The sequence below is a fragment of the Acartia tonsa genome, chromosome 6 (genome assembly GCF_053477335.1).
Source record: "Acartia tonsa isolate MP-2025a chromosome 6, ASM5347733v1, whole genome shotgun sequence".
Lineage (NCBI taxonomy): Eukaryota > Metazoa > Arthropoda > Copepoda > Calanoida > Acartiidae > Acartia > Acartia tonsa.
In genome coordinates this window covers 10,892,647-10,910,362 of record NC_137265.1, presented here as the reverse complement: position 1 = coordinate 10,910,362, position 17,716 = coordinate 10,892,647, and the positions used below count along the sequence as shown (strand labels likewise).

At 34.0% G+C, this 17,716-nt stretch overlaps 2 protein-coding genes across 2 annotated transcripts; both read right to left on the bottom strand.

The window, feature by feature from the left end:
- Positions 1-536: 536 nt before the first annotated feature.
- LOC145321818 (uncharacterized) lies at positions 537-9,514 on the bottom strand. The gene is made up of 12 exons (XM_080163447.1): positions 9,369-9,514; positions 8,909-9,023; positions 8,385-8,490; positions 7,474-7,655; positions 7,117-7,203; positions 6,341-6,412; positions 4,283-4,389; positions 3,611-3,849; positions 3,146-3,258; positions 2,686-2,744; positions 2,247-2,390; positions 537-1,130 (listed from the first exon to the last, which is right to left on the bottom strand). The coding sequence occupies exons 1-12, from the start codon at positions 9,446-9,448 to the stop codon at positions 1,031-1,033; spliced, it is 1,404 nt and encodes a 467-aa protein (XP_080019573.1). The 5' UTR covers positions 9,449-9,514; the 3' UTR covers positions 537-1,030.
- LOC145321816 (uncharacterized) lies at positions 9,474-16,236 on the bottom strand. Its single transcript, XM_080163445.1, has 7 exons — positions 16,013-16,236; positions 14,900-15,720; positions 13,963-14,077; positions 13,540-13,635; positions 13,036-13,230; positions 10,872-12,932; positions 9,474-10,598 (listed from the first exon to the last, which is right to left on the bottom strand). Exons 1-7 carry the CDS (start codon positions 16,150-16,152, stop codon positions 10,412-10,414), a joined length of 3,615 nt encoding a protein of 1,204 aa, XP_080019571.1. The 5' UTR covers positions 16,153-16,236; the 3' UTR covers positions 9,474-10,411.
- Between the last annotated feature and the right edge of the window lie 1,480 nt (positions 16,237-17,716).

Sequence of the window (17,716 nt, the reverse complement as noted above, 5' to 3'; positions counted from 1 at the left end):
ATCTGAGCTCGATCTTTAAATCATTTTAGTGGTGAGCCAGATCGGGGTGAGCCAACTTTCCACCAATGAGAGCACAGCATTTTATGAAATGCCGCGCTGTGATTGGCTGAAATTCGGCGCACCCCGATCTGGCTCACCACTAAAATGATTTAAAGATCCAGCTCTGGTTGTTTAGAAAGTAATTTTAGGCTAAACAAAAGTAAATCAAAGAAAAAAAATTACAAAAATATAATACAAAATGAAAAGAATACTCTACACCCCAAAAATATCTTTCAGGAAATATCTCTGTGTTAAAAAGTATCAACTCGTTTCATAGTGATTTGGAAGCATACAAGCCATATCAGAATCTGTCTCAGTGATATTCAAATTCAATATTTTATTCCAAATAAATATCAAACGAGTGAATAACTATGTTACTCCTACGGACAAAAACTGTTTCTATTTATTATTTAACGATTTTACTGACCGCAAGATAAAAAATAAAATGCACAGTTGAAGTCCCTTACTCTTCCAAACAAGTTTTGTTTTACTTTTAGTTTTAACAGATTTTAATAAATTACAATTTTTAAAACAAAGTTTACTTATTTTCATAATATACAATTTACAACAATTTCTAGTTCGGGCAGGGATATTTTACCATAAGAAAATTAAATTTTCCTCCGGTTAAATATAATCAGTATGGACATTATTAGTTTTTTCACTGCTTAGCAATTTTTTATCAGACAATGGAAAAGTTTAGACAAAATATGAAATTTTCTGATTAAATAAAATAACCTTCTTTACCGAGATAAAAAATAATAAGTATATGAAAAAGATATTTCAGTACTTTTCTGTGATTTATTTTTCTTTTTATTAAGTAACATAAACTTAAATAAACTTAATTAAGTAAACAAAACCAACCATAACCTTTTAAACTATGTTCCCCTTTCTATAAGATTGGGTAATTCAAAATTATGCAAATGAAAACGTACAGAAAAAAAAACGTGCGAAAAATATAATATATAATGAAACGCGGCAACGAACGCAAGACCTAATCAAAATAATCTGGTTCGTCTTTGCCTTTCTTGGGCATTGTGATGGTGAATGATTGTTTTCTTCCTGTAGCCTGCTTCTTGTTCATAAATAAAGCCCTAAAAGGGAAAAATGTTTAAAAATAAGCTCGGTCTATAAAAAATATTTAATCATAATCATTCTAGACTGAATGTGAATCCCTTTTTTTCAGCTTTTATTTTTTAGTAGCGAAGCTACTCTATAATTTGAAATGTCCGTATGTCCGTCTTAGTTTGGGGGAAACGTGATTTTCTCGGCTCCTATAAAAGATAAAAGGCTGAAATGTTTTGACAACATTCCCATTATCAAGGAGCACAATTAACTATAAAACATCAATGGCGATAGGACCGCTTTTTAGAAGGTTTTATGCTATTTTTGTATTTTTCACATTTTTCTCCATATCTTTGGTGTTTATGGTCCAATTTCCAAAATTTTTTCAGTTATAGAATCAAAATTAAATTTCCTGTCGTTTCAAGAAACCAACTAAGACGGTCAGACTGCCTTTAAGCAGGTTTTAGGCTATTTTTGTATTTTTCACATTTTTCTCCATACCTTTGGTGTTTATGGCCCAATTTCCAAAGTTTTTCAGTTAAAGATATCAAAATTAAATTTCCTTTCGTTTCAAGAACACATCAATGGCGGTCAGACTGCCTTTTTGCAGGTTTTTTGGCTATTTTTATATTTTTCACATGTTTCTTTATATCTTTGGTGTTTATGGTCCGTTTTTAAAAAAATTTTTGTAGTTAAAAATATCAAAATTAAATTTCCCGTTGTTCTGAGCATCCAGTATGTAATTTACTTTGACCGTCAGTCTGTTAGTCATAGTACCGAAATAAAAATAAATATTAAGAAATTAAAAACAAATGTTGAAAAGGTTTCGTGATTTTTTCCTAATATACATGCTTTTGTCAACTAATATCTAAATTCTTATTTAATTGTTTATGCTTCGCTACTTATAAATGTTGTCATCCTTGTTTATAATAGAGCCGAGAAAATCACATTTACCCATAGCAGTAAAGTCATACGGACGGTTTAAGTGAATAGCTTGGAAAATATCAACACCCGATTGATTTTCTCAACACATTTATAAATAAAAAACTGCTTAGAAAATGTGCTTCAGAGTGTAAAAATGTTTTCATAAAGACGGACATACCCTAAATAACGAACAACTGCGCCACTAATAAAGCAAATCTTACTTGTGTATAAGGTTGAGATCAGGGGCGGGTGTATTTCCAGACTTGTTGTTGATGAGGGAGGCAGGTAGCTTGTTTGTATGCTTCATACCAGCACTGCTGGTCGTTGTCAGGGTACATTTCATTGGCTTGCCGTCCAGTTGTCTGCCGGGTGGGTTCACGCATTACATTGTTGTGACAAAAATAAAGAAGGTTTGGCTATGAGCATAGAAAGAAGGTAAATTATCCGAAAAAAACTATTGTAGCACCTTTAAGACCCAAACTTTGGGTGGACCTTACCAGGCAGAGGACATATGGCTGTTTATTACAACAGTCCCCAAAGTTACTTGGACCTTACCTTTCTATTTTAAAATCCCGAGGACTGAGACCCAAAAAAAACTTCCTAATTCTTCAAGATATAGAAACAAATGTAAGTCTAACTAAAAGTAATGCTAGTTTCCTGTTATGATAAATCTCCACAGCTTTTTCGGCATCTTCGTGATTTACAAATGTAACCTCAGCCTAGTAAAATCAATTTCATAAAACTTAATCATTTATTTACATCAAAGAGTAGGAATTTTTTGATACTGCAAAGATTTCAAGAGAAACTATGACATTAAAATGGTTTTAAATGTTATTTTGTTTAACCTCTTTTAATTTTAGTAGGCTGAATTATTTAGGAAATAAAATATGTCAACTATCTAACAGTCGATCATTACATCTAGTAGTAATCTTCTTTAACAGGTTATCGCTATAATATAAACTCTTAAAAATATCAATTGCATAGTAAACCCTCCATTTTGATGTAGATTATCGTACTGTACGAAACAGATATCGGTATATAAAGAGAATGAGTTATAAATGAAATACGCTGTAAGGCTTTAAATCAAATGTTTTCTCTGTTGTTCAATTCAATAAGATACCTGTCCAGGAGTGCTCATGCGTACACGACGCAGTGCGCCAACATCTCCAAATAGTTCAACTATGTCCTCATAGGTGACGCTAGTCTGCAAGTTTGATAACACGATTTTGGACCCTTAATTAAATGGCATGAACAAAATGGGTTTATATGGAAATGATATATCTATTGATGCTTTTTTAAAATTTCTTAAACTACTAGAAATATTAGAGTAAAACAATAGAGGGGGAAATGGTTAAATAACTGTATGTGCCCACCCCGACGTTGACAATGTGCCGACTTCCAATTACGTCTTTGAAAATCAACCCATAGCGTCGGTAATATTAACACAGCCGAGTCGCTAAAAAAGGACTAAGAAATTTGCTAACAAACTAAAAAGGCCCCAAACACTGGGATTCAGGTAGTTATCATGTCAAACATCAATACATATAGATTTATTCATTATATAAATAAATACAAGTGAATGTACCTTGCAAGGGTGAAACAGTGTTTACTTGATCTCTACGCGAGGCCATGGTATAATTATCATCATATTCCGTTGTTTTACTCGCCACCCTCCGTCGGAGCAGATCCTCTTCCAGGGTCTCGTCTCTCGGCGTGTCATAGTCTATTCGTCCGCCGCCCCGTCGATCTTGGACAGGACTGGCACCGCGCCGCCAATCATCCCGTTGGTGTCCGTTAGACCTGGACCTAGCACCTTGTGGCGACCTAAAAATATGTATTCATGTAAAAAGTTTTAGTGATACTGATAAGGGGGGGAAGGGGTGAAGAACTTGCCTAAATATGTAGTGACACCAACCTAAACTGAAACCAAAACTAAAAGTCAAAGGAACTCAAACTAAATAAAGAGACATAGCTTTGAGATTCGGCATGACAGTTGCTTTAAAGAGGTACAATATAGAACTCTGTGAAGAAACGGCGGCGGAACCTCCGCACCCGCGATTTTCCCGACTGTGATGTTTAAATAAACGAAATTTGATCAAGTAATCGCTATTACAGAACATGTCTACAGCAAGCGTCTTTAGCATGTAAGTAACTGAATAACTATCGAGTCGAATGCATCTAAGCTAAATAGACATACTAATAACTGCAGCCTGCACAACCAAAAAGGATTTGTTTCATAATCTTTCTTAAAATATACCTTGATCTTCTATCAACAGGAGAGCGTGACCTTCTCATAATCGGAGATCTTGACCTCCTTCTTGAGATTGGTGACCTGGATCTGACCGCCAAAGGTGACCTTCCCCTGTTACCACATAAATTTAATTATATTATTCACTTTTAACTTACAATAAATTGCCTTTTTAAACGATCTTTGTGTTTCTTTGCATTTTAAATGACCAATATAATATAAATGTATCTATTAAATGTTTAATTAAAATATTCTTTTATAGTACGATCTTTATTGGAAAGTCCCATATGTAATAAAATGTATTTAATCATGGGCAAATTGTAATTAAGACTCAATTAGTTATTTATCGCATCGTATTATAGACAGTTTTGCGCAGATACAAAATGAAATATTATAATATTTAAACCAGTTTTGTTAGCCCCGGTAAGCCGAAATCCGGCTCTAAGCAGAGTGGGGAAAAACCCAGGGTTTTTTAAAAAAGCCCAACCCAACCCGTAAAAACCCTTAAAACCCTGGGTTTTATTGGGTTTTTTCATTTAGGAGTAAAATACATTTGATATATTGATGAAATATTAATGTTTATGTTGTTGTAGGTAAAAGGTAAGCAAGATTTCACAATAAACAAGATAGATAATGAAAAAAACTGGCATTTCGATCAATTATAAACCCTTATTAGCAACGGTGCACAAAATATTCTATTAAGGGGGAGGGGAGGTTAAAAGCTTCAAAACATGGAACCTCCTCCTCTATTCCTAAGCTGTTAACACCCCCCCCCCCTCCCAGAAATTATTAAGGTATTCCCCTTTTTACATCTCCTTAATAAAACCCTCTGCACGCCACTGTAACTATTTCCTTTCATAAATTGTTATGTTTTAGTTTAAAAATCAATTATGATTATGTAATTTACACAATTTATATATCATCAATTTAGTAGCAAAGCGTTTTCTGAAATTAAGTTTTGAGAGAAAGTAATTTCATAAACATTTGAACAATAAGTAGAACATCATTTTTATAAGGGGGGGGGGGGTTAATGCAACCATCTCGTAATCAATGATTAAATAGCACTTAGAATTCGAATTTCGATCTGAAATTTTTCATGAGTAATCCTTGGTAGGTCTATTTTCCCTAAATCGAACAAAAATTTGGAAAAAGTAACGGCTGGCGGCTCAGCCGTTTTTTGCCTATTTTGAGGGCAAATTCATCATTAATTACGTAGGAATCTACTTTTTAAAACAATTTTTGGTTTAATTCATGTTAAATGATAGCAATAACCATTTTTAAAATTTCTAGTACCTACAGCAACCGGCTAGAACCGTTTGATAAGGTTTTTGAGCGACAAAAAGTATTATGTGGAGATAGGTTTTGTGACTAATTTGCTCTTAAGATAGCCGAAAAATGGCAAAACATCAGAGCTGCCAGCCGTTAGCCATTACTTTTCCAATTTTTTGTTCGATTTAGGGAAAATAGACTTACCAAGGATTATTCATGCAAAATTTCAGATCAAAATTCGAATTTTAAGCGCCATTGAATCATTGATTACGAGATGGTTGCATTAAACCCCCCCCCCCCCTTACTTTATATTTTTTTACGTTTTTTAGGTAAAATTTGCTTTAAAATGTTATTAGATACTAGTCTTTGAGTAAATAGAGATTTAATTTGTAAATTTTAACGTGAAATTTCAATGTTTTTTCAAAAACCCAAAAAACCTAGGGTTTTTTTTCAATGGGTTTTTTAAAAAACCCTGGGTGGTTTTTTTGGGTGGGTTTTTTGTATGCCCACCCTGGCTCTAAGTCATACTGAAAAATCATGTATCGTATTATATCCAGTTTTGTCAATATGATTGTACATTTTTATATTCGTAAAACTGGATAAAAAACGATACTAGTTATTTCTTTCATTATAATACGTTGCTAGACATAGTTTTTTCGTATGGATGAGAACCGGTTTTTATCCACCGGATTTGAATGAATACGAGAAAAGATTTTACAGTGTGAGTAAGAACCGGTTTTCGAATATTAATCGGGTTTGAAGCCATGCTGAAATATATTTTATTTAAATTAATTTCCTAGCAGTTGGTACAGCTGTTCTTGTAATTGTAGCAGAGGTGGACGATTTCCGACGAATACGATCATACTCAGCCTAAACAAAATATCATTAGAATAGAAAACAAGGTTAACAACATCCATTAGTATAACCAAAACACAAAAATCATGTAATGACAAACAGGCGAAGTGAGTTGTAGAGGCCATGTTATGTTTAGTGGCCATAAATTAAAATCTATAATCTTGAAAGTTTAAGTTTTAGTAGCATGACTGACTTAGTAAATGAGAGAATAAAAACCTCAAAAATCAGCTGTGAAAACCCCATTATCCAATAAGCATTACGGTCGGACAACGTTAATTATAGAGTTGATTCAATACTAATAAATTTTAAAATTATGCTATTGATGCCGATGGGTGTTTATATCTTCTACACAGGGTTTCGGATCCGCATTGATTTTTTGCGGATCCGGATCCTTGACAATAAAAACAAAATCACCAAACTTTTCAAAATATTTTTTCTTTAATTCGAAGTCAAAAATACTTTTAATTTTCAAGTCTAACCCTAAACCTTAAAGATTGGCTCTCATCAAGAGAATGTCTGAGATTTTATATAAATTTAGGTAGATTTTTCCATTTTTTCCCGCATTTTTTTGAGTCCAAGGATCCGGATCCGCATTTTTTTGCGGATCCGGATCCGGATCCTTGGACTCGAAAATATGCGGATCCTTGCGGATCCGGATCCGAAACCCTGCTTCTACATATGTAAACCTATCTGAATTGATTAGAGTAATAGGCATTTACCTTATCTACTGAAGATCTCATCAACTCTTCATCCATTCTCTCATATTCTGTTAATCCAATTCTACCCCTTTCTGGTCTAATACCAACCTAAATAATGTGGAATGTAGGCGCTGCTGTTCAATGTTATCTTACGATAATCAACGATTGTTAATAAGATCAATCAATTGATAAACGACAAGGACATCAATATATAGAATTTTTAACATAAACCCCATTGAATTCGAAGTAAACTGAGTAATTTAACTTCGCTATTTTGACTAAAAATTAATTTGTTGACAGTTACGTAAAAGCAGAAACCGGGGAGATGTGCTTGCTAACTTGAGAATTGATTAAAGAGAAGCTGCGCTTCTAGTTTACCTGTGGCGAGTCTCTCCCGCCACCGCCCCTATCTCCACTGGCGGGAACGGAGGGTCTTGATCTCAGCCCACCAGCGGCGGCGGTTTCTTTCTTTGTCGAAAGACTAACTTTGCCAGAGCTTAGGACTGTTTTGGTAAAATTTCCGATTTGATACTTCTTAGCCTCTACTTCTTTTTTCATATCTAGAACACAACATAAGTACAAAATAAGATGTGCTAGTAGATCTTTTAGGTACCTAGGCTTCCCTATAACAGGGCTTTGTCCGAACGTCAAATAAGATAGCTAGAATAAATAAATTACTGAATATTATATATGTTGAATAAGCTATAAAAATTGGAAAGAATTTTAATGAATATAATAGATTTGAAATCTGCATAAAATTTTAAGGAATTTTATAAAATTCGTTTTTTGTATAATTCTTTATCTATAAGCGCAAATACAAATTAAGTTAAATAATTTTGACATCTGTGATTGGTGGATTGAAAACTATCTGCGCCCTGATTGGAGAAGCTTAAGTGACGTACATCATTCAACCAATTAGAGCGCAGGTAGTTTCTAATCCACCTATCCTATTGGTCAAAATTTATTAACTTAAATTGGATTTGCGCTTTTAAATAATGAATTATATAAAAAACGAATTTTATAAAAAATCCTTAAAATTTTATGCAGATTTCAAATCTATTATATTCATTAAAATTCTTTACAATTTTTATAGCTTAATGTTGAATTTTAAAATTTTTTATTCTTAAAAATCGGGATTTATTTAACAGTTTTCTCTATTTCGAATATAAAATGAAAGCTACCATACAAGAAAAGAGAGATAAAATGCAAGAAAAGTTCTGTGTTAAATAAGGCGAGACATTATCAGAAAAACTATATATCTCCCTACATATATTTAGCTTTGCCAATACCTGTGTTGCTAACTTGTTTGTTCTTTTTGGTTGTTAATTCAATCTTTCCATTTAGCTTCTTGGTGATAGTTACTCCTCCAACTTGTTTCACATCCAGTTTTCCCTCCTGATGCAAACAATATGTAATAGTAGCCTAGCATATTCACCCAAAAAAAGCGTGACTTAACAACTGGGAGGTGCCTAACATAACTTGCCCTCTTTCATGCATAGTCCGCCTTGACTTTGTTTAAAAACAAGGATGAAACATCCATAAATAAATAAGAAATCATGAATTGACACAGTGAATTATACAGGAAATGTTCAGTGGTCATTGGAAAAAGAGGATATAGAAGATAAAAGTAGTAAAAATCACTGTGTCTTTTATGATATGACCAACAGACAAAGTAATTTGTATCACAAAAAAAGCAGCAATCCTTTTTTGAAATCACATTTTCCTATAGTGTTACAAACCGAGTGACGAACGGACAGGCAAAGTAATCATGGAGTAGCTTCGTTACTAAAATGGTATCCAGTATAGTGCTTACTTTTAGATTTTTAATTTTCTGTAGCTGCTGCCTGGCATCCAGGATCCTGTTTTTGTTTGCCAGCATGTCTCTGGCGTCCATATTTTTACCTTGCTTGGCCTTCATAATCTTTAGCCTTAAATAATAATATTTATCAATTTTTTTCTTCTAAAGTCTCTAAATATTAAATATAAAAAAAATAATAAATTGGAACCACTTTATTTACCGAAACAGTCAATTACACATAAGATTGTTTTTCCATATACATAAGTATTTAATTAGCTTCACCCATCCCCTCAACACACATTTTTGATTAATAACAGTATATTTTTAGGAAGAAGCTAACATATAAGCTTTCCTGAACTAATGTCAAACTTCCTTAAAATCGGTCCAGCCATTTAGAGATCTAAGCGAACATATAAACAAACATCTTGTAATTTATATTTATAGGATGGTGAAACAAAAGCTAAATTTTGCTAACCTGGCATCTCCTTTGATTCCTCCCCCAACGGGTACTCCGCCCCCATTGCCTAACCTGCGCGCGAGGCTCGCCTTCACCATTGTGTACACTTCCTGTTTAAGAAACTCTGAAACACAGCAATGACAATTATATGATCTTTACATAGACGCAATGTGCAGAGGCATATATTCAGATAACAAATAAAAACGGAAACCATAAAGTAAAGATTTGAAAAGTAAAAATTCAATAATTTTGCAATTTTTCCCCTTCTCATCATATTTCATTTTCCCCCTTATGTATAAAATAAAGCCACAAATATTATAAATATTATCAAGTTAGAAAATGCAGGGGGGGGGGATAAATATATATATTTTGCAGTTGGGAAAAAAAGCTGTGCAGAATATACATTTATTTTGAATATTTGCCTTTACCTTGCATAGGTATTTTATATATAGATTATAATTAAATATGTTTACAATAATAGCATAAGTAAGTATATATAGTATAATAACGATTATAATAGCGTAGTAAGGTACTTTTATGGTAGCACGATAACAAAAAAAATGCCAAATGACAATTTTGAAGTAAAACATTCCATCATACAATGACTTTTTCTTCAGAAAGTGAATAAATGCAAAAATTAAGTTAAAAATCTCATTTAATACCTATGATTATACCGATGAACTTATTTTGTATGAAATAAAAACATCTGTTTTACAAAACTTAATATTTTGGCAATTTATACCTACCTATACAGTAGCAAGATTTAAAAAAAACACCAAAAAACAATTTATCAGAAAGTTTTCTTAAAATATATCTTTCAATAGAAAGAAACTTTTATGTGTAAACATGAGAATATGAGAAAACTAGCATTACCTATCATACATAACTGTAAGGTTTAATTCGGATGTTGTGTACTTATGTATCATTTTTCATACTAATTTTAAAGACCATGCTTCAAACAATTCATTTTGAAAATTTGCAATTAAAAATCTCAAATGTATAAAAAGTATTAGCTCCCTATATGAGAAAGTAACTAAGTAAAAAGTTAGATTAAAATTCTATCATTGACCAACAGGCAAATGTTTTTTACCCTTCAACTTATCAATAATGTTACAAATCTTGAGGGCAGGACCGAGTTTGAGTCCCAAATATTTCATCATCATAGCAGAGGTGAGAAGAAGCAAAGCTTTTCCATCAATTTCGTGTGTTCTAAATGCTTCCACGTGTATAGATAGAGATGGATCCATTCTAAAATAAAAAAAGTTTTAGTTTTAGATTATACCTACATAATTAAAAGGGATAATAGATGAGTAATGCAACAATAACAACTTACTTTGATTGTGATTAATAAAGAAAAATAATCTGTTAAAGTTAAACATTAACAAATGTTGACACAAGTCAAACATTGACACCAACAAATTTACAGACCCCTGTTTAGAAGGTCCCTTAAGAGAATGAAATTATTTTATATTCATTTAGTGGAAGTAAAAAGGCATTAAGAACTTAAAATAAAATAAGTACCTTGAAATATTTGTAATAGTTTCTTCAATATCCCATTCAGATGCATCTATAGGCGAATCTTTTGCAACCATTAACCCCGCCTTTGGACTCGAGTCATTTTGTCCAGATTTCTGAACTTCCGGCTCTATCACCGGCGGTCGTGAAGGAGGCGGCGGTGTGTTTAAGACAGGTGGCGATGAAACAGCCGCCGCCAAAACAGGCGGTTGTTGCATTTGCGCAATTTGTTGTTGCTGTTGACTGCTGGGAAAAACTTGATATGAAGATTGTTGTTGCGGCACTGGGAACTGCTGTTGCAATATTTGTGGTGGCATTTGTTGTTGATAAATATTTTGAGTATGCATAATTGGTTGTTGTTGCTGCATCGGCTGTGTCTGGTAATGTTGTTGTTGAAGAGGTTGGGATATTTGTTGTTGTAGTGACATTGTTGGGCGGGGAGGATATGGTTGTTGTATTTGGGGAAGCAAAGTAGGTGGCTGAACATTATTTGGAATAATGTACTGCGGTGGACGTAGTATTGTGGACTGTTGGATTATTGGGGTAGGCTGTGGAGGACCTGTTGTGTACTGCGGTTGGGGTTGCTTTTGTTGCAACGGAGAGGAAGCAAAACTTTGCTGCGCTATTGTTGAGGTCACAATATTGGATATGGACACTAAATTCTGCTGGGAAATAGGGGTTGTTCGCAGTAAGGTTTGTGAAAGGTAGCTGCTTACGGGAGTAGGCGGATTTATCGCTTGGCTGATTTGACTTGGGGTAAGCACAGGCGGCTGTGAATTATAGGCTGATGAAGGCGGTGGCTTTGGAGCATTTGCTGCCGCCGTTAAAACTGGCGGCGTGCTGGGATAAGAGGTGGTGATACAGCTGCTTAACGTAGGCGGCTGAGAAAAGTTGCTGTTTTTCATGGTAACCGTTGACGGTAAACTTGATGGAGGAAGGCTTGATGGTGGTAATGGATGTTTTGGGAAAGGCATAGCTGCAGATAATATTGGCATGGTAGGTGACGAGGGGTTCGGTTGTACTGTGGAATATACTGGCGTCAATATTGGTGGGGTTAAGTTGCTAGTAGCTTTCTCATTTACTGCTGTATTAATATTTGTAGTAACATCTGCAATTGCAGTTGTATTAATGTTCGAGCTAACATTTGAATTGACAGAAGTTTTTATACTAGCAGTTTCAGAAGTATTTACATTAGCGGCAACATTTGAACTAAAAGTAGCATTCGCATTAGTATTATGAGAAATATTAGCATTTGAGTTTGCAACATTTGCATTAATAGTAGAATTTATAGCATTACTACTATTATTTGGATTAACACTGGTATTAGAATTAGCGTTAGGTTGTTTTTCACCATTTGTCAAACAAGGTGTTTGTGGTTTGCTGGCAGGATCCAGTTGTGGCTTGCTGGCAGGATCAAGTTGTGGCTTGCTGGCAGGATCAAGTTGTGGCTTGCTGGCAGGATCCAGCTGTGGCTTGCTGCCAGGATCCAGTTGTGGCTTACTAGCAGGATCCAATGGTGGCTTGCTGCCAGGGTCACCCTGTTTGTTGGTCTCCTTGATACCAAGTTGTCTGGCGGCTACTTGGGCCTGATGCAGCTTGTGGGCGTTGTGGTAAATTGGAACTCGCTTGCTGTTGCTGCCGCCATTTGAGGATGAGGGTGGTGTACAGCCACCGCTTGGACTCACAGACTGTCGACTACTTTCACTAGACGATGACGAAGGCTGTAGAGGACTTTGTTTGTCTTCTTTCTTGATGTTAGTCTTTTTATTTAGTTTTAGTTTGTTGATGTTAACCTGGACTTTCTTCTTCTTATCAGGCAAAGCATGCTCGTTATCACTGGAGTGTTCTCGCTTCCGAGATTCAACCTTGGTTTTAGAATAAAACATTTCACAACGAAGTTCCTCAAATAGAATCTCCATGAAGTCCCACAGGGAGGTTTCATTGTCGACAACTGGAAGCCGAACTGTCTGCATTTTATCCTCAAAGCTAGCGGTTATGATAACCTTGCCCTCGCCCTGTCGCAATAATCCAAATATTTCTTTCTGATCCAAGGCAGAGTCAACAAGTCTAAAAAGAAATATTTTCTGAAAGCACATAAAATAAAATGTTTTAACTAATTTTTTCTGTTCCATATTATCAAAAAAAATCAAAATAACATTTACAGATTTACCTTTGAACAGACTCTCTAAAAACTCTATGTATAGGTCCTGGTCCAAAACTGACAGGTAGCTGAGTAATTTTCTTATGGTCCAAAAATGGACCACAGGCATTGCTTGCAGGGTGTTTCACAAATATTTGAACCTCAACAGGTGGATTTGTGTTTACAGAGGGGGATGAGTGACTGTTTATGTTGCTGTTTGTTACCCTAAAATAAATACATAGTTTGATTATGTTAATGTGTTCTATTCTCTTGAATTGTCATTATTTGTTTTAAGACAATAGAGATAAATTATTGTACAATTACATCAACAATGATAAATAAAATAAGTCATTATGTAGAATAAAATTATTGGTTGAAAGATTTGAACACTACTAGTATTGAACTAACTATTCAAAATTCAGTTAAAGTAACCAAAGTTTCTGAGAAAACGAAAAAGAAAAAGGGGCTATAAAACTTTGGGTACCATAATAATTATCAGCCTAATGTTCCTCCCTGATCAAAATAGTTCTTTACCTGTTTGTGTCTTCATCTTTGTTGGAGAGTTTTTTCTCTGGGGACGAAGCAGGCTGTTTTGGTGAACTGGTTGCTCTTGGAGACATAGATGCCGACCTTTGGGAGCAGTTATAAAAAATAATCGTTTACATTAGTACAAAGTAGTTGTCTTTCAAATGTAAAATTTTTAAAATACATACATGTTCACCATTAAATCTAATAACCCTCTAACGTCAATAATAAAAAGATAAACATCAAATAAACACTAAAGTTTAAACATTACCTACTTTGATTAAAATGCAATATTAGAACTTTTAAAACTTTTTTCAGATAAATTCCTAACAAGATCCATAACCTCAACCTTCAATTTTTTAAAGCATCTATAAGGCTCGCTTATGTAAAAAATTAACTCAGCAATTTTAGATATTATCATTAAAACTCTGCCTGGATTGAGCTGTAACCCTGGCGGCTGTTGGACTTGATGACGAGGACATCGGACTGTTGTCGGACGTTGAGAGGTTGTGGTTTATCTTGGCCTTTCCTGCTAAAGCTTTCAGACCTAAGGGATATGATTATATTATTAAAATAATTAAAAACTTCACTACGGAAAATTAATCTAGTAGCGGAGCTACATAATAGTATGGTTCTAGATAAAATCTTTAAGTATGTCCAATTAAGTCCATGTATTGTATCAAAGATAACTATAAATTTCTGTTCAATGTGAATTAGGCACCTAAAGTGAAAATAAGGCTGATTCTTAAAAGACATTAGGGCCAAAATATATATAAGGGGGGGGGTTTTTAATGCAACCATCTCGTAATCAGTGAGCAAATGGCACTTAGAATTCGAATTTCCATCTATAATTTTGCATGAGTAATCCTTGGTAGGTCTATTTTCCCTAAATCGAACAAAAAGTTGGAAAAGTAATGGCTAACGGCTGGCGGCTCAGCTATTTTGCCATTTTTTTTATATTTATACTGCAAATTAGTCACGAAACCTCTCTCAACATAATACTCTTTTCTACTCCAAAACGCTATCAAACGGTTCTAGACGGTATCTGTTGGTACTAGAAGTTTTAAAATTGGTTATTGCTATCATTTAACATGAATTAAACAAAAAATATGTTTTAAAAAGTCGATTCCTACGTAATTGATGATGGATTTACCCTGAAAATTGGAAAAAAACGGCTTAACGGCTGAGCCGCTAGCCGTTACTTTTCCAACTTTTTGTTCGATTTAGGGAAAATAGACCTACCAAGGATTACTCATGCAAAAGTTCAGATCGAAATTCGAATTCTAAGTGTCATTTGCTCACTGATTACGAGATGGTTGCATTAAAAACCCCCCCTTATACAAGTTACAAAATAGTATAAAAAGAATACCTGGTGGCTGCAAAGGATGATTAGCTGCGGAACACCATCCGCAAGGAAATATATCTCTACTATCGTATCTTGTCCAGTAATCAAAAGCCCCTTTCCATCCGTCAAAAGTTATGTGAATATTATCTCCGTCTATGGCGCCTACAGTGGCAGCACAAATTAAATGCGGATTCTTCTTATCAACTGCCTCTAGTTTCATGCCAATTTGGAATTTGTTAATTTTTGGGGCTGGGGGATCTTTTTTGAAACATCTCGAGGGACAGTAAACAGCATCTTTTAAGGTCTTAGCAAGAAATTTAGGCCAGGAGGTTGCGTTCAACGTAAACCCCATTGGAGGCTGCAACATGCCACCCATCTTTTCGCAGTGTCCAATTTCATGCAACTCTGAATCATCCACCATTTTCCAAAAGTCATTTTTGGTATCTGATCCGTCCAGCCGCAGCCGCAACCTGGGGCCCTGAACGCTGATAACTGTTGCAATACACGCCATTTGGGAGCGCGGGTCCTGCGCCTCAAGCTTGGAGCCGATTGTAAATTCATTCTTGAGGGGCTGTGGACTTTGTTTGAAACAATAATTTGGAGCCGCTATGGATTTAGTCTCCCTCAAATATGCTGTCCAGCTAAACTCTGAATCATCTTCAGTCGAGGACAAGACACTGTAACCAACACTACTGGATTGCGCATTTTTAAAGGATTTTTCGTTATTTTCGTTTGAATCTACTTGAGAAGTGCTAGATAAAGAGCTTTCAAGTTCTTGTTTTGTAGGCTTGGTTTCATCAATAGGTTGACTTATTTCTTCAGCTTTCCTGTTTTTGGATTCTTTCCTGAAATATTTCATCACTTGGTTAAAACACTTAAAAGAGAAGCTTTTCTAAAATTATGGTCGGTCCATACGTCAGTAACGGTTAGATAGTTATGTTTCGTTAATTTAAAGATGTTAGAATTGTCCTATCGATTTCAAACTTTGCATGATGATTCCTATATCAGTTAAGTACAATTAAAAAACAAATTCAAGGACTTCAAATTAATATTTACTTGTTCAACTTTGCATGATGATTCCTATTTCAATTAAGTACAATTTAGAAAAGGAATCCAGGACTTCAAATTAACATTTACCTGTACAGAGTAAGACAAGGCTCGCTGCAGAATTCCTTCTTTCCTGAAGACAAAGGCAGCACATATTTTAATACTTGTTTAGCCTGTTGACATTGGGTACACGTAGGAGTTATACTTGAGCTTGGCTGGTTCGAATCCATTGTCCATTTATAGCAAACTATTATCAGCTCATTCTTTACAGTCTTGTTTAGGCAATCTGAAAATGCAAATAAATTGTAATTTTTTGTTCATCTATCTTGTACGGAATTTGTTATTTGGTCCCTTAGATAATATCTCCTAAATTTCTATCTTACACAAAGAAAAAAAAACTACACTTAAATGCCCAAAATATAAAACCCGGTGTTTAGTTAATTCAGCTAGAATCATCTTAGCTAAAAATCAAAATTATTTCATTAATAGATAACTAACAATGCCTTTAAGAAATATCTATTTATTCAATATTAGTTCGATAGAATGTTTGTTAATACACAAAGGAAAAAGAAACTACACATAAATGCCCAAAATTACCCGGTGTTCAGTTCGTTAAGGATTTTAGAATTAAAAATCAATTCACAAATTAATAGCTAGCTAGATAGTAGTTCAATTCAACGAAATCCCTATTATATGTTCACAGGAAGCTATGTATTCATTAAAGCTAGCTCAGGTATTACTAAATATATTAAATATCGAGTTTTGGGTTCAGATATCCTTTATTCCAAGTAATATTTATGATAGATTTTTTTTTAAAGTTTAAGCTATTCGGTCTTATTTTAACACGCGACAAACTGGAGTCAAAATGATTTTATTGAGCTAAAACATTCCTCCCTAAGATTAGTCTAAACATTTTAAAACACATTAAAAACGCTAAAAACCATAAAAACTAATATTTGAATAAAATTAATTTTCAATTTTACATGACGCGGTTCTATTGGTAGAGCGCTACAAAATTATCCGCGGCAAGTGGCGCTCACTGGTTAAATCATAGACTAAAAATAGTTAGATTATAAAACTTTTATTTTTGTGAATGGATATAGAATATACGTGGATATATATGACAGGAGAAAAATCTACAATAAATTAGGTCGGTGTCATGGAACTCATTTATTGGTCAGTTCGTTCATTCAGTAGGCGGGGATGGGAGAATTGTTATATTTTAGCCCGCTCCAAGTTTAACTTTTTTAGAGACTAACATTGTCTTATTTGCTGTTAAATGTATGTAGGAAGGCATTTTCAGAGAACATACACTCGAAATAAATTTAGATTTTACTTTTCGTGACGACTAATATAAATCCAATGCAATAAAAACATAAATTTTGGCCCCAAATCTTAAATTTTATCAAACTTGTTAGTTAAACCAACTAATCCAGAAATAAATAAGTTTTTGAGTGAACAAGTGAATAAAATCAGAATATCTTACAGTTCAATATCCCTTCAATCCATAACAAGAACGGCAATTTGGCTTCTTTTATTTCCTATCTAAGTAATACTTTGTTTATTATTTGGTTGAAGGCTAAATATTCTCTAACAAATTATTGTTGATTATTGTATTTTTTCATGTATAATTTGTCATTTTTCGCTATTTTAAAGAAGACGTCTTTAAAAATTTTATAAAATAGAGTTCTTTTTAGTTTGTTTTATATCCTAAACAGTTATCTTTTGTAAAAACCATCAATTAAATATATATTTAGACCTTAAAAATTGTAAGCGGCATTATACAAAGTATCT

Bases quoted from the DNA above. Each gene is read 5' to 3' on its own strand.
- LOC145321818 (XM_080163447.1), bottom strand. From the start codon at position 9,448: ATGGTGAAGGCGAGCCTCGCGCGCAGGTTAGGCAATGGGGGCGGAGTA. The intron at 9,024-9,368 runs GTTAGCAAAATT...TTATTATTTAAG, and splicing joins GGAATCAAAGGAGATGCCAG to GCTAAAGATTATGAAGGCCA. The intron at 7,204-7,473 runs GTAAACTAGAAG...CACATTATTTAG, and splicing joins GCGGGAGAGACTCGCCACAG to GTTGGTATTAGACCAGAAAG.
- LOC145321816 (XM_080163445.1), bottom strand. From the start codon at position 16,152: ATGGATTCGAACCAGCCAAGCTCAAGTATAACTCCTACGTGTACCCAA. The intron at 13,636-13,962 runs GCAGAGTTTTAA...CTGCTCCCAAAG, and splicing joins AGGGTTACAGCTCAATCCAG to GTCGGCATCTATGTCTCCAA. The intron at 13,231-13,539 runs GTAAAGAACTAT...TATTTATTTTAG, and splicing joins AAAGATGAAGACACAAACAG to GGTAACAAACAGCAACATAA.